The 24,647-nt window shown below is 34.5% G+C and overlaps 2 protein-coding genes across 2 annotated transcripts in view; one reads left to right on the top strand and one right to left on the bottom strand.

The window, feature by feature from the left end:
• Positions 1 to 20,835, top strand: part of LOC148314006 (endoribonuclease ZC3H12A-like) — a 31,486-nt gene extending 10,651 nt beyond the window's left edge. Inside the window, exons 2-4 of the mRNA XM_088267022.1 lie at positions 15,082 to 15,620; positions 16,862 to 16,981; positions 17,092 to 20,835. Of these exons, the coding sequence (XP_088123148.1) occupies positions 15,082 to 15,620; positions 16,862 to 16,981; positions 17,092 to 18,352 (1,920 nt within the window). The 3' untranslated portion in view covers positions 18,353 to 20,835. The remainder of the gene's footprint in view (positions 1 to 15,081; positions 15,621 to 16,861; positions 16,982 to 17,091) is intronic.
• On the bottom strand, positions 20,828 to 23,845 carry LOC148314005 (uncharacterized). Its single transcript, XM_088267131.1, has 3 exons — positions 23,518 to 23,845; positions 23,289 to 23,420; positions 20,828 to 21,449 (listed from the first exon to the last, which is right to left on the bottom strand). Exons 1-3 carry the CDS (start codon positions 23,637 to 23,639, stop codon positions 20,846 to 20,848), a joined length of 858 nt encoding a protein of 285 aa, XP_088123257.1. The 5' UTR covers positions 23,640 to 23,845; the 3' UTR covers positions 20,828 to 20,845.
• Positions 23,846 to 24,647: the final 802 nt, after the last annotated feature.

Raw genomic sequence — 24,647 nt, 5'->3', positions numbered from 1 at the left:
TTTTAATAAATTTTATTATATTCTTAAACTTTAAAAACTTTCTCTTGAAAAATCAAGTTTTTTGATATATGACGTTGTTGAAAGGAGTGAGCGATATATGCTACTTAATGAGCGCATGCAAGCTTAGAAAATGTAAATAAAACGGGTTCAGACTAAAATTTTGCAAAAAAATAAGCAATAAAAAAATATTATTAAATATTTACTTCCCACGAATATTCGAATTCTTCACCTATTCAATTGATTATAAATTTAGTTTAACCCATTTCGCTATAGATTTGTAATATTCAGACAATTGATGTATATCCGCGTACAACCGGATCGTGTACTGTTGAATGGGCGGTATTTTTGTGTATCTATCCTCGAGTTAGTAAGGGGTTATCTCGCACTAGAGATATCAGTACACATTTAGTAGACTCGAATTCTCGTATCCGCAATGGAAGGATCCGATACGAAGGTTATACTTTCACATATTTTTAATGTCAATGCATACGGTCGTGTTCAATTTGTTTGCCTAGTTGCGTTTTTTTCATATGTCATGCATCGAATGATTGTTCTTCTTCCTTGTGGTACGATATCCTTCGAAACACGATATTGCTTTTTGGGCATTCAAAATGTTTAGCTCTGGTAAACTATTTTTTTTGTATTACCTGACGTCCAAGTGACTCTGAAATCTAGCTACGGCTTATGCAACACCACTTATCATGTTCCTACTTAGGCTCCAAGTTGTTGCACTTTGTTAAATTAAAAATTTCCTGAAAGGTGAGATTTTCACGCTTACCGTCTTCTGATAGGGAAGACTTATAGTTTTATTGCTAATACAGTCCTTGGACAAATTATTAGGCGCAATTTGAATCTCGACTCAAAATCGACTTTGGAGAACCAGATTTGTAGCATGGATGATCTTATTATTATTTTTTAGTTGAATTATGTCGTGAAACTATTATTTGACGTAACAAATGCAAATGTAATGGTATTCAATTTTCCTTAGAATGTCAGTGTTCCTGGGAGTGTAAATGTTGATAACAACGAAAAGGGGCGTAGATTAAGCGTTATTAAAATTCAGTGGTTTTGCATTTGTAACTATCAGAAAAAATAATGTTTAGAACATTGGGTCCACAGATACAGTACAGATATGTATAAATAGTTTTCCAATGAGAATCGTTACATCCTTCAAAACAGATTCAATTATATGTATATTCATAATGCTTGTAATTATCACACGTCTTGTAAAAATAAATGAATACGTCAATATTTCTAGAAAACATCCAATAATAACTATCTGTGTCATATTTTATTTATTGTTTCGGCATTTACTTTATGGTAAGACTCGATGATATTATTAAACAAAACACTCGTTTTGTTTACCACTACTTGAAATTATTTTTGTGACGACTAGTTTTGGAAGCTAGTCGTCACAAAAATAAACTCGAGTGGTGAAAAACAAGTCTTTTCTCTAAGAATATCTGTGTCATAGAAAAATATTTTCTTAGCGCAGGTAAAATAAAAAATTGAAATATTGATCGGAGAACCATAACGAATGTCTAGTCCGCCCTAGGCAACGAAATCAGGTTGTGTCAAATAATTTGCTCGAGGACTGTAGGACTTTACGATTGACCTATATTTTTATGAGCGAACGACCTGTAACAGAAATAGTCCTCTACGTGTCATAGCTATTGCTTGAACTTGTATCTAATCGAGCGCTGTAATCTAGTTCATCCAACGAATCATAGCCATTTAAAAAATCCAATTTATGAGAGTTGATATTCTGTTTTGAATCCACCGGGATTGATTTTATATTCTGTTTTAAAAAGGTATTCGTTTTCTTTGAAACTTCTTTTTCTACGTCGATTTCGATGACAGCTTGTTAATAGTTTACCAGGTTAGAAAAGTAGAAAAAAATTGTAACTGTTTAAATAACTAGTACATATTTTTATTTCAAAAGTATAATTAATCATATTTACTTGGTTTGTTTGTAATGTGTCACCGCTAAATAATTATGTGTACCAATCAAATTATATTTAAATATTTTTTTTACAGAAAGGAGTAAGTATATCGTTTTAATAAAAATCCGAAACAACGGATTCTACAAACGTATTTTTAATGGTTAAAATGAACCACTTCTCGTTCCGTCTAAACTTGCTATTATTCTAAAGGCGTTCCTGTACTTTTTACCCGTCTAATTTTACCCTACAGACGTTTTAGATTAATACAAATTTGAATAGTATTTAAAAAATGGTAGTATACATATCGCTCACTCCTTTCAACAACGTCATAAATCAAAAAACTTAATTTTTCAGGAGAACGTTCTTAAAGTTTAAAAATATAACACAGTGTATTAAAAAATTAATTTCAAGCCACTTATTGAACTCATACTGCGCAACAGATCTTTTTAGGTAAAACCTGAAGGTTTTTTCTCCATTTAAAAAATATTAAGTATATTTAAAAAAAAATAATTAAACAATACCTTTTCTTCAAAATACAAAAACAACATTTTCTGTTCTGTAGCGGGTAAATATTAAGTTAAAAATATGCCTCTTTTGCTGGGATACAGTACATTTTCTGGGCATTCCGAAAACATACACAACTGAAAATTGACGATTTTTGATTTATGAGGTTCTTGAAAGGAGTGAGCGATATGTTCCCTTTATTCTGTTGGCTTCTATATATTTTCTGTTGTTTTTTTTGCTGGTCATTCTGGATATTAGCAAAAGGGCTTACGATCTGTCATAGGCTGGTTTGATTGATCACTTTCTACACGTGCGGCGGTATCTATGGTTCACTTGAGTACGCTTTATTTACCAGAGACTCTTTTGAGAGAGAACGTGTGAATATTGTACGTGTAAAAAGAGATCACTCAAACCAGCCTATTACATGTCGTAACCCCTTAATATACCCAGACATCTATTTTCTCATTCATCTATGTTGAGATGTCAAAATTTGAAAGTTCTTGATTTGAAATTTGACTGTTACTTCTACAATATTACGTTCGCGTGGTATATTTTTGGGACGTGTTGCATGTTGCATCGCATTAGCCAACCATTAGCGGCAGTGTGTCGTCAGACGCCGTCGCCGTGCCGCGAGCCGTGGGCCGTGGGCCGCGACCCGCCAGCCGAGAGGCCGACTCTGTGCAGCCGCGGTGATGGAACGAACGCCCACTTTCTAGGCTCGCTTTTTAAATCGACACTACTCGCGATACGGCTGGCTACTAGATATACCCGCTTCCGGTTTCGTTTCGCCGCCGAGACAATCGTCATATTTATTAGTAGGTACCCGGAAATCGGATACTGTCAAGATCTCAGGTGGACTGAGGCAAGCGCTCCACTCTCCGTACTATACGTATTATAATACTTTTATTTATCCGGTTTACATACTTTAACGCAGGCCTGGCCAACCCGAATTGCACCCCGGGCCGCATCGATGACCTAAAATTTTCCCAAGGGTCGCATACAGATAGATAGTAATATTTAAAAAAAAAAAGTAAAACGAATTTCGTACTTATTGATTTTTTTACAACATTTTGAGTGTGTCCAAATACTTGTTCACAAAATCTGGATTATCTCCAATTACAGGAGTTATTTTCATATTATTTTTGACATCTCATCGAAGATGAAGAAGAATATGGAAGTCTGGGCATTTACCAGCCTATGACGGTCGTAAGCCCCGTAAATGCCCAGACTTCCATATTCTTCTTCATCTTCGATGAGATGTCAAAAAATAATATTGATTTTTTTGTAAATATTATTAATAATTTGAATGCAGAGGTAATCAGAATGTACAATCAGGGTAATTGTGAAAAATAAACAATTACTACAACCAGATGTGAAAAGAAAAGACACATTGAACCAACAAAAAATGTATCCGTATTGTACTAAATATATTTTTATCAATTTTAACAATCTAAATTATTAATTAGGATACATAAATGAAACAATATTACTAATTTTATTTTAAATTAAACCAATTTATCAATGGCCACAATGGTATGAGACTTGATTTTCTTTTCACCAGAATATATGCACTTCATGTAATTACAGTAACTTGATTGCTTTTAATAAATAAATATGATTTAAAATATATTCTTAAGGACCCCATATTAAAAAATAAATATATTCGTCATACACGACCGCGGGCCGCACGTAAAGACGCTGCGGGCCGCACGCGGCCCGCGGGTTGCGGGTTGGCTACCCTTGCTTTACGCATTATAATTTCAGTTTTTACAAATTTATTGTAAAAATTCACATTATTTTGACTGTGACCTCAATGTTTATAAATTGGCACGATGACTGCCATTAGGTTAATGTTTTATACATTATATTAATTTAGATTAGATTAGATTTGCCAATATAACAATAAAATCTTATAAGTAGAATAGTTTTTTTCCACATTTATTTTATTTGACCTGTGACCGGGTTTCGTTGTTACCGACGTCATCAGACTGGCGATGTCGATAACGACGGAGTCTGGTCACTGATCAAATATAATATAATTGATTTTCACATTTAATATAAAAATTAAAATAGAGTTCTACAAATTAAACGCCAAATCTAGAAATAAAAACGTATATCCTACGTTTTTTTTGGAGGCTTGAATAAGTTCCCATAGTTTTCTAGTAAAGTCAGCTTCTACAAATATGCCTAAAGCTTTAGATGGAGTGAGTTGTTTTACAACATTTTTTTGTGCCGAGTAAACGATTTTTTTAACGTGTGATTATTACCATGCTTCTATATATTTTGTATTTTTCATAAAATTTGTACAAATTTTTTTTTTCATTAATTTTTCTTACAAATATTTCTTACAAATTTTCTTTCATACAAGGCAATTTAAATGCTTAAACTGCCTTCCATATAGTCCACCACCTAACTTACAATAAACATTCTCGATTTCATTTGTAATGATACAATAAATTAGAAGTTTGTGTAAAAATCAAGTTTGTCTTACAAATCGACATCGCAATGTCAATTAACGTCCACACAACAGTTGGTATCCTTGATTACAAACCTGCAGCCAAATCCGCTAATTGCATTTTAGTATGCACAATTCAAATATTTAACTGCCTAAATAGCGACAGTTTTCCAAGTAAAATATAACTTATACTCGTATTGTTCGAGTTATGTTCATTAAATAAACGGTACATGTTTGCATTTTTTCAACCAAAACACTTTTATTGTCGTTTCCGAATTCGGATTATGGTCATATTTTTTCACTAATTCAGCATGATTTTTTTCTCACTCGGAATAAATGACGCTTTATAACTGAATTTTTAAAAAAAGTAAAGTATGTACTCGTTAATCGACATTTTCGTCCGTTAAATTTAAAAAAAAACCTCGTTAGTCACATGCGGACAAAATAATTTCAGTAAATTTGTCAAAATTACTTAAAAACCAAAACCCTTACAAGCTCTTTGTAAATTTATTATTAGATTAAAACCAATATTTTTAGCTTTTCCACTTTTTTTTATTTGACCAGCGACCGGGTTTCGTCGTTACTGACATCATCAGACTGGTCCAGTCATCAGACCAGTCTGATGATGTCGGTAACGACGAAACCCGGTCGCTGGTCAAATAAAAAAAAAAGTGGAAAAGCTAAAAATATTGGTTTTAATCTAATAATAAATTACAAATTCAATTCCATCACGAAGTGTCAGTGGATAATATAAATCTCTTTGTAAATATTTATACCTTAATTTCCAACAAAAAAACTCTCGGCTTGTAATGGTTCCAAATTTACTTTGAAATCAGTAACCTAGGGGACATTAATGTATTTTTTTTGTTGTGGGTCTACATTTTTTGTGTGTTTATAGGTTTTTTTAAAAACTGTTTTATAAAAAAACATTAATATATTTTTTCCAGTTGGGACATTTATAACAAACGTATGTTTTAAACTACTGTATCCAAACTTTTGAACCCCTTTGATAAAAACTAAAAAAAAATACTACGAAGCGTGAATCTGCGTAAAACAAGTACTGAGATATTCTTTATAAGTGGAGAAGTTAGTATATTATTCTGTACTTAAGAAAATCTATTAATAAATTAAGCGAATATGATTATTTAATTAATATTTAGATAGCTTACAACATTTTGAGTGTGTCCAAATACTTGTTCACAATTGTGGATTATCTCCAATTAAAGGAGTTATAATTTTTATAATTGGAGATAATCCAGATTTGTTAACAAGTATTTGGACACACTCTAATGTTGTAAATAAATTAACTGGTCAAATTATAAGCTAAAATAACAAAAATGTAAATGATATTTTCTGGCGTTTCTCATGTACTTATGTGATTATAATCCTGGATTCGGACCTCACATAATAATAAAAGAGTTTCAGCTCAATAAAAAGCTTATTTTCATCTCACCAATAAAAGTGAGTTCAAGTGATTCAAGAACAATGTTTTAAAATTGATTCATATATATAGAACTTCCAAGAATTTGAGAAGTGTGGTTGTCAATAATGGGTAGAATTGGTGAATGTTACACGTGTGTAAAGTGATCACTTAAACCAGCCTATGACGGTCGTCAGCCCAGTAAACGCCCAGACTTCCAAATTCTTCTTCATTTTTGATGAGTAGTCAAAAAAAAAATAGTTAGCTTTATGTATTTCTTGCGACGCTGAAATCTTGATAAGTTAAAACCGCTCATTACTCGAATGAGCGAGTAGGAGCGTAACTACTATTTTTTGCCTCGCAAAAGAATGAAAGCTAGTATTGCTGAATGAATATTCCCACATTAATAATGTTTTCGGCTAGATTTTCCTCCGAACAGAATTCCGTGAGAAAATACTCTACCATTATCATCACACGACGAAGGAAAGCATGTCTGAGTGAAGTAGAGTGCACCGTATAGTAACTGGCCGTTTATATCCCAATCACTGTCGTCGTGTATTATTATTGACATTTATTAAACAAACATTATGTTTATCAAATACATTCATAAACGAATTTTTTCCTGAAAATATAATAACGTTATGTTCTTTTTAATGTAAGCTAGAATTGGACTGAAGCAGAAATCGATTTCGCGTAGTCTCTGACGGACTTTCGAAAACAAAACATGAATAATTCTCTTCAGTTTACATCAGATATGTAAGTCCACTTTTTTGTGGCAACTAATTGAATGAAAATAATATTTCTTTAAATATAAATAGTTTATTGAGCTTACACTCTTGTGCCTGTCCGTAACTATCATAGTACAGAACGATATACGAGTTTAAAAACATTTTTTGTAGACAAGTGTTCCTCAGGGCTCTAAAAGTTTCTCCTCTAAAGTTTCCATCCCTAAGGTTTTCGCTTTCCCTTTTCCCTCCTTAAATGTGCCCTGTTTTTTTCTTTATTTTCCTCAAAAAAAATCTTTCGCAAGTCCTTGATTATATATTCTGAACATTGGGATTCTCAAAGCAGCCTGCTATCATATAACTGTATCGATTTAAGACACTGATCTGTATCCATGATGCGAGCATTATATAATCAATCCGTCTTGATTGCGGACAGCAACGATAAGGCAACGGATACTTCGAGCATTGGCAAAATACTACAACGCTCGACTTGGCAAGAGGCAAGGTAATCAGTCTTGAATTTCGATTGCCTCCGGCTCTTATATTTAAAATAACTCTAATATTTGTTTACTATATAGCCATTAATAAAACTGCAAGAAAAGACAGTGAATATTGTATCGATTATATAATGATAAAATAAAAATAAATCATAGTAAGCTTGGTCACCCCACAAATTGAAGTTAACAAATCAAATTATTATTTACAACATTTTGAGTGTGTTCAAATACTTGTACACAAACCTGGATTATCTCCAATTATAGGAGTTAATTTTCATATTACTTTTTGACATCTCATCAAAGATGAAGAAGAATATGAAATATGGAATAACTTAAACCAGCCCATGACGGTCGTCAGCCCCGTAAATGCCCAGACTTCCATATTATTCTTCATCTTTGATGAGATGTCAAAAAATAGTAAGCAAATTATTATTGTTGCACACTTGTAATTTCAAAATCATATTTCTTTATAATGTAAATGAACGTCTCGACACGGGTTCTGCCTAGGCCTCACTAGTGAGGCGTTTCATAAAAAAATCAAATATATGTAATTAAAAAAAAAAATAACCCGGAATCTCATGCACATTGTCAAGCATAAAAAAACAACCGCTATGTAGTCAAACTAAAATTACACAGCATCTATAAATTGCTGCGAAAAAATACGTGGCCAGTTTACTGGCAGTGGCTAGTCACTCTCGGTTTACCCTAGCGAGAAAAATGACTGGAGATCCGGCAGCGCGGGGCTGCGGGGCCGCGGGGGGAGGTAAGTGGTCCAGTGGGCGGCTCGAGGGGACATCCTACTCCAAGTCTCGGATCTCGGAGCCGCGCGGGCCACCTCACCAGCGGACCGTTCCTCCGACTTCTTCAGAAAGATAAATTATCAGCTGTAAAAACGGAGATTTTGTCGCAGTGTGACGGAGCCGAGATCGGTTCTCGAATTAGCAAGGGCAATTCGGTTGGCCTCAAATACGGCGAGAAACGTATAGTATAGTAGTCTTAATCCGGTTACTCAATTTTGTCAGATTATAAGATTTTTTATAAAGTACTAGTATTTAATTACAATAACAATGATTATTTTTTTACATCTCAACGTAGATGAAGAACAATATGGAAGTCTGGGCATTTACGGGGCTTACGACCGTCACAGGCAGGCTGGTTTAAGTGATCACTTTACACACATGTAACATTTACCAATTCTACCCATGATTGATAACACCACTACTTAAATTCTTGAAACTTTTATACATATTGTTCAAATTCGAAACATAGTGCTTAAATCACTAGAATTTCACTAGAGACATCTATGGTGAGATGAACGAAGTTTTTATCGTAAGCCCCGTAAATGTCCAGACTTTTATATTCTTCTTTATCTGAGCTGTCATGTTAAGCTGTCAAAAAATAACTCGGATAATTGGAGATAATACAGATTTGTGAACAAGTATTTGGACACTCTAAATGTTGTTACAAGAACAATTCATTATGTTTAAATACACCAAATTGACAAAACTAACCACATTCGCCAGTGCGCAGTTCAGCAATAGTTTCTTTGAGTTGTTTTGGCGGTTTTTTCTAGTTACCGGATGCTGGATTTTCATCAGGATGACAGTTTCATCAACGGTGTTTAAAAAATGTGGAATTTTGTAACTGGAACAGTACAAGTACTTATTTTGTGTAACACATTTATGTGAATGGCTTGATTTAAGTATTCTAAAAGAATCCAAATAAAAAAAAAAACAAAAAAAAATTGTAATAATAATTTTAAAAAAAAAAGCTAAATTTACCGGATTAGCTCAATCAGCAAGGTATTTTTTTTACGTAAGCAGTGTATTTTGTCATTATATAAAAAAACTTTTTTTTATCTTCTTCTTCTTCTTCTTCTTTTTGTAGATCCTAGGGATCTGTTTGTGCCTCCGAATGTCGCTCTTGGGATCTTGACTCTCACTTATTTTATGATAAAAAAGGTATCTATCGGTTTTCGGTATTTTCCAAAACTAGAGGTCGTAGTGATTACGTCAATTTCCCTTTCCGTGGACATGTCCAATGTATATTTAGACACTTTTTTACTCTGACGTCTTATTATCGAACCGTCTGCTTCTCTCGGATCCCTGTGTGACCAACATTTTTTATCTAGATTAATACGCTTGACACAGTAAAGCCGCTTGTGCACTACACGGAATTTTACCGTCCGGTAGTCCGGTTTTGAAAAATGAAAGCGAATACGACAGTTAAGCGTGATCGAATTTACGTGTTCACGCACCGATCAAGAGCACCGATCCAAAGAAAGATGGACAAAAGCACAAGCCAATCATCGTTTTAAAACGCTAACTGACATGCCGGACGGTAAAATTCCGTGTAATTCTGTGTAGTGCACAAACGCCCATAGGCAGATTTTTTTCAAATTCATCCGAGACGAACTGAGTTATTTTACCATTAGAATTCTGAGAATCGATATATCGACTCTGGTCCAAATCACGGCCCATCGATATTCCGACGATAACGCCAATACAAGCCAATCATCCGTTTTATATGCTAACTGACGTGCCGGACGGCAAAATTCCGTGTAATACCGTGTAGTCCACGAACGCCCTAACGCGTGAGGTCTTACCGAATGTTGGTATGTCATTAACAATTAATATTTTTATTTCATTTTTTAAAATATAGGATCAGGTGTCTGTCACCTTGAAGGTGGGCGGGTTTGGTAAATTTAAGACGTTTCATAGTTAAAAAAAAATCTTAATTATTGTTCTCCGACACAATGCTAAAAGTACATTATAAAAAAAAACACATATTGAATTTACATACTCGAGGCTAGTGTACTCGTATGTGTGATTTATGCGGTTTGCGAGGAGATTCATTCGGTTCTATAAATACCCATTTTGTTTAAAAAGAAAATTTCTCCGTATTTTCCATTACTCTTTGCGGTTAAATTAACTTTGACCGCACGAATCTGGGGTATGTTTTACGTCCAGTATTTTTTATGGAATTAGTGTTTACATTCGTCGGTGCTGGCCATTATATATGCCAGATTAAGGGGGTACTCGCAAACGTACATTTCAGTAAGCGACCGACTGCGTGAGGGGCCAGACGTGTCCCCGCGCACAATTAAAAATTTTTTTTTGTTATATTGGCATTAGTTTTCTTTTAAAATATGTATTAAAATAATATTTTTTTATTCCTAACCTTTCCATCACTCTTTCTTTTCAAAACCATTTGATTATTTGTAAGAAAAACAGAAAAAATATAAACCCTTTTATGTATTTTAATACATAAAAGGGTTTTAAAAAATCTTATTTTTTTTCTTTTAATCTTTATCCGCACCCAATTATGCATAGGGCACTGCATCGTATAGAAGCAGTGTTATTTTGATAGTTAAATACACGAAGCAAAGGTGATCAGTATTCCGCCTCAGGTACCAATCCTGAATTACATTAAATAAATATTAGACTGAAAAATCACTGATATTAATTTTGACCCTCTTGGGATTCGAACCCGGGACCTCCATCACGGTAGCCGAGCGTGCTGACCATTACATGACCACTACGGAAGCGGACAACAAGTTTCGTGGAGCGACTATAATTGCGATAGTTGCGCTACCGGGCCCGGGGTGGCGGGCTGCAGCAATTAATCGGTTGACTTATGACACAAATCAGTGATAGTACTTTATCTTGTCGGTCACATCCTTGTACGATACTGGTACGCGGACGCGGGCTGCAGCTCTTGCCTTTTCTCTTGGCTCGGGCTTCCTGATTATCAGTCGGCGTATTAATGTCACGCGGTGTACAAGTGCGATAATACCATATACCAGAGGACTTCGACGCTCAATTCGGCATCTCGAATAACGCTCTCGTTAAATGAAGGTATATTAAAGTATTGTTAATAAAAGTTTCCGTAATGTTGCCAGTGATCGCCAGTACTTACCTCAAATTCCAGTGATTGTATATCAGTTTGTGGTGTGTGTAGCACTTTATAGTCTATAGCAGTGATTCTTAAAAAAGGTACATTAATTTAAACGTGCTGCAGTACTGATGAAGGAGGACATTTAAAAAAAGGTTTTCCAGACTTTCGCTTGTTCGTGAGCACCCTACCCCAGATTGTAACGCTTGTTTAGCCATAGACTATAGAAAGAAATTCCATTATTTGGTTCGGCAGTAACTCTTCTATCCATTTCATAAAAGTGTCTCAATAGATTTTAAGAAATAGTGGTATTTACTAAGTAAAACTGAAATAAAAAGTGTACAGAGAAAAAGTTAAATCATTCCTGAAATACTCATCATGAATTATGTACATTTTGGTATATTTGTGTTTACTTACTCGTATAAACGTCGTTCGTTTAGTTTTTTTTTTCTTTAAATTAATTACAGAAAGTACATAAAACTACATTTTTAAGTTTAAAAATAATTTTACGAATATTAATTTTGTTTGAGATTGTGCTACTTTTTGTAATATTTTTCACTGTAATTTTCTAACTATGGATGTGCATACTTATTTAAATACTTAGAAAACCCTTTATTATCAGAGTAACGGAATCAATATTATGTTTTAAAGATTTGACCTAGTTATATACGATTTTTTTCACCAATATGTAGGTAGGTACCTGTGTATATGGTATTTATTTATAAACATAATTATTTAGAACAAAAATAATATTTCAACGCCTGAAGGCGATTCTAACAATACACTCGTATATGCATACATAACGCATTATTTAGTATGAAATATTTGTTTATATTATCTGTAAATGTTAATTGCATTACGACACCAGGCGAAGTTGTATCGAGACATTGATTTCAGCAAGCCTGTCCTTGGGCGCAATATATTATGTTTTCTGAATTAGCTAATCTTCGACAAATTGTTCGGCAAGATCCTTAAACAGATCCGTGAAAGCTGCCGCCGGAGGAACTAGTCGACCTGTTTCTGAATACCTCGAGTCGTGCTGGCCGAAACTCGAGGCTATCCTCGTAATAATTATATGTATACGACATCGATCAATACGCGTCTCTAGTGATTTTTTTCCGTCACCTGGGCGACTGATCTTCCTATTTATTTTGTAGGTCATATCGTGACCTTTCAAGAAAAAATCCCATACAGAAATACGTTTTTGTATTGATATATAATTTTTGAGACTGTTTTTTGTATCTTTAATTTATATTTGAAGCCAAAACTTTGTGATTTTCCATTTTATAATTAAAATATAACTTTGTTTTAAAATCACTATAAAATCAAAAAAATATATGTTTATAGTGATTTTAAAACAAAGTTACATTTTAATTATATGTTTTTTTTTATCGTTTCCATTATTTCGGTGCATAGAATTCTGCATTCAACTGCAGTGTTAACATAATTTTCATGATTTCGTTAATTTATTCGGCAGTCACTTTGTGGTAAAATCTAAACATTTTTATTTAAGTTTTACTTGCTAAATACCACTTTTAAAATAGTGGTATTTACCATTTAAAATGAAATTAAAAAGAATTTTTGTGGTCGGTTCGAGTCAATATGTTAAAATTAAAATGCAATCTTTTTAACGTTGGCCCAATCGGTAATCAAATTTGAAACTTTTTGAGACTTGGGTTTATCGAAACATATGAAGGTTGTCGACCGAAAATCTTTGTGTTCAACTTGTGGGTTTTGCCAGAAGTGTCTATGAGTATGTTAGTTTTTGCGTCGAGTATTAGAAACCACTTTGAAATATTTATAATTTCAATGCTAGATATTTCTGTCGGCTGATATATCTAATATGAATGAGATAGGCGCATAGTTCATGGCGATTTTTGTGGAATATATCGTGGGTGTACTGGCAAAAAACGTTAACTCGAAATTATCAAATTTTGACTTAATGATGCATATTATAAAGTTTTCAACGTTCTATGAACTGGAAAAATACACCAAGTACTTTGAAATGTCATATATATGTGGTTAAAGTAAGTTCAACTTTAAGTTTAGAAGCGGATATTTTATTCAGGTTATAAGCTTTAAATAACAGGGATTTTAGAGTTAACGTTTTTTGCCAGTATACCCACGGTATAATAACGAACGTCGATGAGAAACGCAGTTCGCTTGTACGAGTAGGTACGGAACACATGATTCTGACAAAGACGCGTGTAGCGGCGGGCCTCGGTACGTCGGGACGATGCATGTAGTCGCGAATGAGAATACAATCGCCGGATGAGTAGAGCACCTGCGCGCGCGGACCCGGATCTGAGGTGGAGAGCATCTCGCGCCGCGGGCACGGCGGGCACTGCGGGCACGGCGGGCACCGCGAGCTCGCCGGCCGAACCGGACCTACTAGGTTTGTCATTGGGCACAGCCAGGTAAGGTCGGCACGTGAAATCGTTTTGACGTTAGGCGATTGAACTTTCCTACGGATGCATCGTACGATGTGACGTATCTTTATCAGCGCCGCGATTACAAACCGTCGGACGAAAATATTAAATGAGCTCTTTTTTAAATGATTTTTTTCGTCGTGTGTGATTGTCGCTCGGTGACTGGGATTTTGACCGTAATAAAGGATGGAAAAACCCCAAAACCTTCTTCCGGAAAGCATACTTCGAGAAACAGCCGGAAGTAATCCTGTAATTCCAATATTTTTTACATTTTACCTTTGCGTTCGCGCTCGTAATCAATTATGGCGAAGACTCATATAAAAATCATCATTTATCGCTGAATAACCGAGCCACATGTTTCGTGATATATTTTATTGCAACACTATTTTTTCCAGCGTTAAAACGAGGATCGTTTTGATTCGTGTGATGGTATAACAGAAATGTACCTACAGAATAAAGGGTTTAAATTTTTATGCTTTTTTTTGCTCTTTTTAAAACTGCTCGCAGTTAGATGTGATGCGAGTAAAAAGAATTGATGTATATGTGATATTTTTTTGGTTATATTGAAATGATTTTTTTAAATCTATTTCCTAATATCAACATACTTCTCAGTCGATGGTTTTTCGGAATAAATGAAAATTAGTATATGTATCAATCGAATATTAGTCGTTTCTGCCATTACTAGCATATGTAGGGTAGAACACACCCTTGGCTATATTTTTTTTTTAGTTCTTAGGTTGCAAAAATATTTTGCCGCCGAAGAAAATAAGGGGGGAAGGATTATGCTCCGCATTGAGTTTTCAGATTGGTCCCATTATTTATTCGGGATATTTTTCTTGGAGACTTTTATTATTGCATTTGATATATCGTTTTTTGTCGGTTTTAAGTTTTTCGTTTTCTCCTTTACAAATAGTATTATTTAATTTAATAATTATTTAGGGTTATGAATATTATAATCAAATTGTGAATGAGAACACTTGTTTTTTACCACTTGAGTTACATTTATTTTTAACGACTAGTTTCGGCATCTGTAACTTCCGAAACTCGTCGTTAAAAATAAATATAATTCAAGTGGTAAAAAAAGTGTTCGCTTTTACAATTTAATCATGTTTTACCACAAAGTGAACGCCGAAACAATAAATCAAAGATTATAATTTTAGATTATTATAATGCACAATATTCGTCGAAATAAAGCGTGGTTTGTTTTGTTGTAGAGTTATGTCGACTCGCCGAGTAAATGCGACGGCGAGACACCGAGCCAGCCCGGGGAGGCCGGCGCGGCCGGCGCGCTGGAGACCAACGAGGACTCCAGCTACGACTCGGACTTCGAGACGGACGAGGCGTGCACGTGGGCCGGGGAGGCGGCGCGCGCCGGCTGCCCCGCGCACGCCGCCGCGTCGCGCTGCTCCTCGGCCGGCGCGCACCACGATGTATCGCGCACCGTGAGCGACACGCTCGGCGCCGAGTTCGCCGAGTACGTCAGCACCGAGCAGGAGGCCAAGAAGCCGCCGGGCTACGCGGCGCGCGTGGAGTTCGCCGTTAAGCTGGGCTACACGGAGCGGCTAGTGCAGTCGGCCCTGCAGAAGCTGGGCCCCAGCCCGGGCAACAACGAGCTGCTGGCGGAACTCATCAAGCTCGGCGCGCAGACCAACCGGGTGCCCGACTCCTCGCCCAACTGCTGCAACGATGCCGTAGTCCACTCCACCTCGCACCTGAGACCTATCGTGATCGACGGAAGCAACGTAGCCATGAGGTAGGTCTTACGTTCAGTCGGAGATTTTCCATCTCGGAATAAAGTCAAAACTGTCGAGTTGGTTGTTTTAATAGAAGAAACATGAGCAAATTCTACCACAATAGCTTGTTTATTTTATTTATTTGAAAATTTTACAGAACAGTTACATAAATACATTTACAATAATGAATAACAAAAAACCGGTATTTGTAACAATCCATTTACAAAATTTAACATGTCATTAAATATAAATACCTGGAAGAAGGGCGGAAAAGGGGAAAAGGGAAAGATCAAAGCTCAAGTCCAAAAAGACAAATTATGTTAAAATTGGGACACACCACGATATAAATATCGACTAACTACGTACGCGATCGCAGTGCTGACAATGTCGAGTACAACATTCCCATATTCATCGTTGACCAATTTTTATGAACGATAAATATAGGAACCTCGTTTAGAGTTTGTTCTACTCGTGGAAAGCACTAGGGTGTCAATTGTTTATATTGCTTTCAGTTCTAATGTTGCAAGTTAAAATATATATATAAATAGGTTAAGAGTTAAAGTTGAATTGGTTTTGGTTAAATTTTGACATAGATTTGATTTGCAGAATTTTATATAAACTCACTCAGAAAATGTTGGTTTTATGATAAATTTATATTTGAACAATATTTTAATTGGAATAAGTAATGCTTATGTAATGATCAATTAAACTTTGACACATCGCTCATTCTTTCAACAACGTCATATAAAAAATAGTTAATTTTCAGTTGTGCATGTTTTTGGAATGCTCAGAAAATGTACTATATCCCAGCAAAAGTGGCATATTTTTAATTTAATATTTACCCGTTACAGGGCAGAAAGTGTTGTTTTTGCATTTTGAAGAAAAGGTATTGTTTAATTATTTTTTTAAATGTACTAAATATTTTACAAATGGACAAAATACATTCAGGTTTTACCTAAAAAGATCTGTTGCCAGTAAAAAGTTCAATAAGTGGCTTGATATTTATTTTTAAAACATTATATTATATTCTAAAACTTTAAAAAATTCTCCTGATGTTTTTTGATATATGACGTTGAAAGGAGTGAGCGATATAATTATTTTTCTTCTTTATCATAATCTATTTGATTTCTTTTCAATGATGGCTATGGTTGTTCTAAACCATCCCAATATAAAATAATTATATTGCAGAACAAAATAACTCCCAACTCCGCTACTATTTTTTTTCAGAATATTGTAAATAATTTTAAAATTTTAATTTCAGTCATGGAAACAAGGAAGTATTCTCGTGCCGTGGCATTAAAATATGCGTCGATTGGTTTAAAGCACGTGGCCACAAGGAAATCACCGTCTTTGTACCTAAATGGAGAAAAGAAGCCAGCCGGTATGATAATATTTTACTTTATTTTTCAAATCACCAGCTACATATTTTAAATGTCATAAAAATATAATATTCTTTTTACAAAAATATATTGATTACATATTTTGTTGCAGACCTGACAACCCTATCACGGACAAAGATATTTTGGATGAGTTAGAAAGAGATAGACTCTTAGTGTTCACACCGAGTCGTCACGTAGGAGGAAAGAGAATGGTGTGCTACGATGATCGGTATATTTTAAAGCTGGCATTCGAAATGGATGGCATAGTGGTGTCCAACGATAATTACAGAGATCTATCCCAAGAAAATTCAGATTATAGAAAAGTAGTAGAAGAAAGAATACTCATGTATTCCTTTGTGAATGATCGGTTCATGCCTCCCGATGACCCGATGGGCAGATCCGGACCCAAACTGGACACGTTTCTACGCATGGCCAAACGTAACGAAACGCTTTCAACTTGTCCGTACGGGAAGAAATGTACGTATGGAAATAAATGTAAATATAATCACCCAGAACGTGGAAACATGCCCCATAAATCTGTCACCGAGTGTCTTTCGGAGCACGCTCAGAAACACATTCCGACCAAAGGGAACAGTCCGAGGAATGATCTGAAAACAAACAGTCTGCCTTTGTCCTACGACGGGCACGGGGCCGTACCGCGCGGGAAGACACTCCTCAGCCGCACCCGCTCCGCCGCGCCCGCCCACTCTCTGCCACCCTCCCCTCTGGATCCCCTCACCCACGCCTCTGTCGTTTCCAACTTCAACCGAGCGCAGCGAGAGTATCACCAGGCCATCTCACCCGAGTACCACGCCGCTATTAGAACTACGGACCCTCCTCACAAGAGCCGGAGCATAGAGAATATCTCGTCGGGTCAGAAGGATATTAACATTAGCGGCGGACCTTCGTTGGGAAACCGCGCGATGGGATATCCTAGTGCGGGAATGGCGCGGGGTGGCGGAGCAATGGGGGGCCCCTCTCGGGAGGCGGGCGCGTGGAGCCCGTATGCGGAGAACCAGGAAGGCGGTGACGGGGGCAATATGCACAGGAAGCTGCACCGCCAGCTCACGCTGAACCCCGCATATGACCCTCGGTTGTACCGCATGCTGCACTCGGTGCAGCCGGGGGCGTGGGGCGGGCCCGCGCCGGCGCCGGCGCCCCCCGGGCAGCACCCCGTAGTGGGACGCAACGCGTCGGCGCCCGCCGCGTGCCCCCCCTGGCAGTGGGCCCAGAGTCACCACGAGGCGAGGACGCACATCCACTACCACCTTTCCAGCCTGTTCCCCGAAGACAAAGTCCAGAAAGCGATGGCACTCTATCCGGACGAGATTAATCCCCAAAATATATGTGCCGCTATTATAAATCAAAAGTAATTTGACATTGTTTGTTTTTTTAAGGGCCAGTTTTTTATTGTTGGTAATTTGAGTAAAGAGAATATTGGTAAAATTGAATCGATAGATGTTAATACATACGCATTGACTGCTATCTTACTCTGTTTCTGTAAATAAATTTAGTTTAATGATTCGCTGCAGATTTTCTAAGAATTGTAGTGTCTTATATTAGCTCATTATATAATCTTTGCTAATGTTCTTTGGGACTTCAGTGTACGGCTATTGCCGCAGTATTTAAGATGTATTGATTCCTTTGCTTCCAAGTACGAAGTAATGTGTATAGTAATTGTGTCCACCTTACTTGTGACTTGTGCAAATATATATACAAACTCTAAAATATACATGATTCCACAGTGTGTGGTCCATTATGTATTCAAATATACTAAAAAGTATTAAATCATATTGAAGAAAGTCTCTTTATATTAAACTCGCTGGGGTACTCGCAACATTTTCACATCAAACGTTTAATAACAATGTATTGCGGGTTTTATATATTTTCTCTTATATTTATATGCGTTGGACACACTTGGACAATATAGTAAAAATATATTTGAAATGATAAAAAATGTACTTAATTTGATGTCCTTTAAATGTATACTAGCTGGCAGACCCCGTTTTAGGGAAATCTGCCATAAAATATTACTTTTATTTTTCCGTGTTTGGTTAGTTAACGTAAACCAGATTCAAATTAAATTTAAGCCTTCACTTGTGTTTAAAAATACTTAAAATATAATGCACTCTTTTAAAAAATAAATCAGCTGTCCAAATTTAAGTATATATACATAAATAACAAATATTCATTAAATACACAGGTTCATGAAATTAAGACTACCCATTCCCCATCAAAATTTTCAAAAAAATATAGAAAAGTATCGAGATTAAAGCTGAAAAAAAAATCTGATCTTTAAAACCAATTTTTGTAATATATTTGAGCAAAATATGCTTTCATAATAGGATAGCTTACATTATTATATTTAGTTTATTTTTTTATTACTTGGAAAACTCTTGTATTATAACAGTGGTGTAACATGTTAGCTTTTTCTTAATTTTTAATATGGCCAGGTGAAGATAGGAAGGGGATCTGGTCCCCTGATTGCCGACCACTGCATTGATTTTCCATGTTAATTTTATAAATTTTATCAGAGACTAAACGGAATACTATCTGAAACTAATTTTCGGTTATTTGATCCTGAGCTTATAATTTAAATGCTTAAATGTGTAAAATTGCATATTTTTACAAAAAAAGAAAAGAAACAATTATTTACATGTTAGATTTTTTTATACAAAATTAACCCGCATTAAATATATAACTGTTGAGTTTATTTAGATTAGTAAGGATGTCTCTACCGAGACATTAGGCATTGCGTGACAAGCATTTATGTAATGTAGAATTTACTCTTTAATCTTATTGACGGGTGCATTGAAGAAGTGCTCTTTGCCCTAGAATGTAATCTAGAGTATTTATTAGAGATACTTAATAAGCTTCGTGCTGTTATTCAACTTCACATTGAAGCTGACAGAAGTTGTTAAACGTGTATGCAATGAGATGTCTTATCCGACTTGTCTAATGAAATGTATTATATACAAAAGTTCTTTTGGTACTGTGTACTAAATTTTTATTTGTATTTTATCACATTCCCCCAAATTGTGGTGTCGTGTACAGACATGTATTGTATTCTTACAACACAATTTATTAATAAAATCTTGTTTGATTTTGTAAAAGTTAAACACGATACTGTAATAAGAAGTTGCCATGCAAAATTATTCATAAGATACAAATATCTGTTTTTTATTTTTTTTAAACAAGGATATTTTTTTATTATCTTTTTATACATGAAAACTAGTTGAGTAAATTAATGCGGTTAGAAACAAGATACCAAAATAAATAGGTATATTGTTGTTTGAGATTTTTTTTAAAATTCTAGATTAACTTTTTAAACATATGCTCATTTATGCCTGGCATAATCATTATTATAAAACTAAAGGTATATTTTGCCCCTGAAATATGAAATAATTTAAGTTTTGAACTGTGTACAAATATGTATTCTCCTATCAATGTTTTTACATATTTGTACATTGGTTAAGCCGATATACGTCTATTACTAAATTCAAATTATGTTGTTTTTTTTTTATAAATGTTTATAGAATCATTTTGAATGAACCGGAAATATATTTAAGTCCATATCCCATCCTGTGTTTAGCAAAATTATGTTTCCAATCTTATGAAATGCAGTTTCCGAAATTTACTTTACTTCTTTTTCTGTAAAATGAAATTATTATTATATTCATTTAATATGTGATAAAGTTTTAGTATAACTAATTCCATTGAGAAAAGTGATTAAAATTTATTTACCCTACAAAATATTATATATATATATATAACAAATTTTATCTTCAACGTATGGTGATTATCTTTTAATGTTGACTGTCTAACGTATTATAAATTAAACAAACAAAAAAAAAACAAAAAAGTCTTTATTTATTTTTCCTCCTTTTTAATCTATTTACATTGTTCTGTATTTTATTTATAACAAGAGGCTTAAAAGTTTTGTTTGGCAATTTTCTTTTATTTGCTTTTTTCACCTGTGATAAAATATCTATTTTTATGAAATTAGTCTCTTTATTTATCGGTGCTTCTTGTAATTCCATAACTTTAGGTAATGTCTGTGGAATAAACACCCTTTCTTTTTTACTTTTTCTATACAGATAAATTACAGGAGTTCTTTGATTTATATTTGAACTTATCGGTTCATCATTTTTCTCAGCGTTTTCCGAACCTGTTGGAATTTCCAACTCTTTTATTTCAAGAGGATGATTTTTTCTTATTATATGTATGACTTTAATAAATCTGCCAGATGCCTCTTTTTTAAAACACATAGTGCTGCCTTTGAACCCAAAATTATCTTGGATAATTTGAGTCAGACCACGGACACCGGTTACAGGAATGTGTTTAGAGGTTGCCATGGAAACTAAGTGTTGGACCAAGATGCGAGGGACTTCCGCATCAAATATCAACGCAGAACAATTATCGGTCTTCAAACATTTCACAACTTCATTTATTCCGAAATTGATATTTTTCCTGGAAAAGAATATTACAGATCAAATTAAAATATATTATTGAGTATGAAAAACACTTGGTACACAAATATGTATATCGTAGTTGTACAGGAGAAAGTGACCAACTAACAAAACGTAAAATGTTCAGGAGGGCCATTTAACCTTTTCATAGCCGCAAATAAATTACGCCGCAGTGCTCAACAGGCCAAGTATTTTTTTGAAAAAAAAAAGTTGTCTAAAGATTTTTTTTTGTTGTTTTTATTGAATTATAATTTACTTACCAAATATTATATCCCGCATCGATTGTTAGAGTTTTATTCTTGAAGTTAAACCAGTTTCAAATTTTCAGGGTTGTCACACTAAGTCGCACACGCAAGTTTTTATTAAATTTAATATTAACACACAACTATTATTTATCAATGGAATATTTTAAAATAATAAGAAAAACACAAAAAAATTGAGCAAAATAAAAACCCCTGGCGTTCAAAACAATCGATTAAAATAATCAATATTTCAAGTGGTTTGAGTGGTAGCCCTAATGACATCTGTCAACTGTCAGCTGAAAGTGATACCGATAAATCACTTAAAAGTATTTAAAAACTTTATAAAATATTTTGTGACAACTTCAACTGATGGCAATGTATGTTCCGTTTTTGACAGATTGTCAATATGAGTTAAAACTGCGGAGTAATACGTCATCAAAAGTACTGACGAGATATCTCGTCTCTGGCCATACGGGCACTCCGCCATTTGCCGAGATATCTCGTCTCTGGCAACCATCGGGTTAAGATACTTTTGCTTGGCAAGAAAATAAACATCAATGCAGTTAGTCATTTTTAACAGGTCAATATATTATACTTCCAAGTATAAAATCCTTAGGGATTTTTTCAGGACAATATTAAGCTAGTAAGATATCAAACAGTCAATGGTCACGTTTTTGTAAAAAAAATGCACTTGGTCACTTTCTCCTGTATGACTACGATATACTCATTATAATCCTTGAGAGATTGTTATCATGATTTATTGATATCCCCAACAGATATTAAGTTGTTTTTGAGAAGAGAATGTGAAAGTCAATTATTTACAGGGTTTTTGACCCGTCATCGGATGTTTTAAGCAGACACTTTATACACTGTAGCAGTCACCGCTCTGGCCATGATTGAACAATAATATTTATTGAGATTTTTTTAAATTTCTGTATCTTCAAAGTGACAGGACCATTCTCATATAAGCCAGAAGCGCCATCCATTGAACTTTTGGGAGATTAATAAAGCTTAGATTTTTTATTCATGTATCTATATTCGTAAGACCTGTAAATGTTTTATAATAAATTAAAAGTTGTTTTTTGTCATGCCCCAAGGTCCTCCCTGTGCAGCGTCTGCTTATGTTATTTATCACAAACATCCTCATTTTAATTGTTTTTTTTTGGGCTAAACCGCAAATAAAATCTTAATTTATCCCATACAATAAATAGCAGCACAGTTATCGATTGACTTTTGTCTATGGAAATCTGATTTACAATGGCAGTGAAAATATCATGTCATTCATAATTGGTATACATGAAACCACAGCTTTTGTTTTTTCTCTGATGATATTTAGTGTCAGCCGATGTTCCTGAGAATGAAGTACAGTTTTGAGTGTGAAGTCACTCTTAAACAATTAGAAATTAAGCAAATTATGTAAAAAAATAATTTTATAGGGATCAAAATGTTTTCTTTGTTGAATATTGTATAATTTATATTTGAAGGGAGTGAGTGATAAATAAATTTTATAATTGAATGAAAAATAACCGAAATTAAATTGCAAAGATGATAATAAGTATTTTTTTGACGAAATTACTGTAATTTAAAAAAATAATTACCTTAGTTCAGTGTCTGGATCAGAACAAACATCCATGAGTGAGAGATTTGTGGATTTATTTTTTGGAACGGACTTCGCAAATTTAAAAGATTTTATTTCACAAAGTAAGTCCTCGCTGCCTTCCAAAACTGGCCTGAAATATATATATTTATTACAGTTTTCATTCTAATCAATTATATAACCTATAATGTTTGTCAAGTAGAAAAATCATATTATCAATATTTTATTACCAGTAAGAAGCATCTTGTGAAGATAGAATATTACGTATAGTTTTTAAGGGCTTCTTCTTGGCAGAAAGAGTTTTATTTTGTTGCTTTTTCGACAAAATTGATACATTTGGTGTGGTGGACATGTTCAAATTATTTTATGACAATATTAAAAATATCGCCACAAGCGGTATAGTATTAAAATTTACTGTATTCAATTGAATTAAAAGTTTAGAAATCTTAATAATTTGTCAGTTAACAGCATTCTCAAATCGGTAAGGAATGATAAAAATTCTGTCTGACATCACGTTTATTTGACGTTTGTTGATATATATTGACATATATCGTTTATTTTCATTTTATTGTCTGTGATAATAACATAGACAATTCTCGATGTTCGCTGGAAGTAGGTACTTATCTTCAAAAGAAATTGTCCATCGAGTAGCGAGGAAGGTTTTTTTTCAATCTGAGAGGTCCAAGCAGCACTAGCTACGAAATAACCCTTAAAGATAACAAATGGCGTCCTTAATCATCTAAAAAATCCCTTCAAATGAAAAAAAAAAGTGTTTAGGTCAACGTAAAAGATAAATTTTGACATATTTTTAAGTCGTTATCAAATTTAACAAAAGTTTGATTTATATACTACCTGGGTCCAAAGCTCTTCCAGAGCCCTGGAGGGCGACACTATCTGTTTTGAAAATCTCTTTAAGTTGTGAACCCATTTGATGACGAACAACTAAACCACACACTGCAACTTCTTCAAAAGAGATTGTGCGCTTGCAGCAGTCATGAAGACTATGTATTCGTGATGCGTTCATTATTAAGCAGATCGAGTTGATTGCTTAGAATCTCATAGTGTGTTCACGTAGAACAATGTGCTCTAAAGTATCCAATCCACGTTCCATTTCGTAATCATAAGCAAATGTTTTTACGTTGAATTTTTTACTCAAGAATTGGATGAAATTATAGTAACCTTGAACATAAAGAAAAAACCTACTTTTATTTGGGAATAGGCTCTAAACTCATAAAATTGAAAGCCTAAGGTCATAATAAGCTGTGTTGCATAAGCCGTTGCTAGAGTCACCAGGATGTTAGGTAAAAGTTCTGTAATCTGTAACTATAATTTTAATAAGGCTATCGAATATTGAGTGCTT

This window comes from Brachycentrus maculatus, unplaced genomic scaffold (assembly GCF_059751285.1).
Source record: "Brachycentrus maculatus isolate JH-2025_06_01 unplaced genomic scaffold, ASM5975128v1 h1tg000003l, whole genome shotgun sequence".
In the NCBI taxonomy this organism is placed as follows: domain Eukaryota; kingdom Metazoa; phylum Arthropoda; class Insecta; order Trichoptera; family Brachycentridae; genus Brachycentrus; species Brachycentrus maculatus.
The sequence above is the reverse complement of the archived record's forward strand: the minus strand, read 5'-3'. Positions and strand labels throughout refer to the sequence as shown.

What these genes read in the sequence shown, in the direction of transcription:
- LOC148314005 (XM_088267131.1), bottom strand. Translation starts at nt 23,639, where the DNA reads ATGTCCACCACACCAAATGTATCAATTTTGTCGAAAAAGCAACAAAAT. An exon ending in TCACAAGATGCTTCTTACTG is followed by an intron (nt 23,421 to 23,517) that starts GTAATAAAATAT and finishes TATATATTTCAG; the next exon opens with GCCAGTTTTGGAAGGCAGCG. An exon ending in GATCCAGACACTGAACTAAG is followed by an intron (nt 21,450 to 23,288) that starts GTAATTATTTTT and finishes ATTCTTTTCCAG; the next exon opens with GAAAAATATCAATTTCGGAA.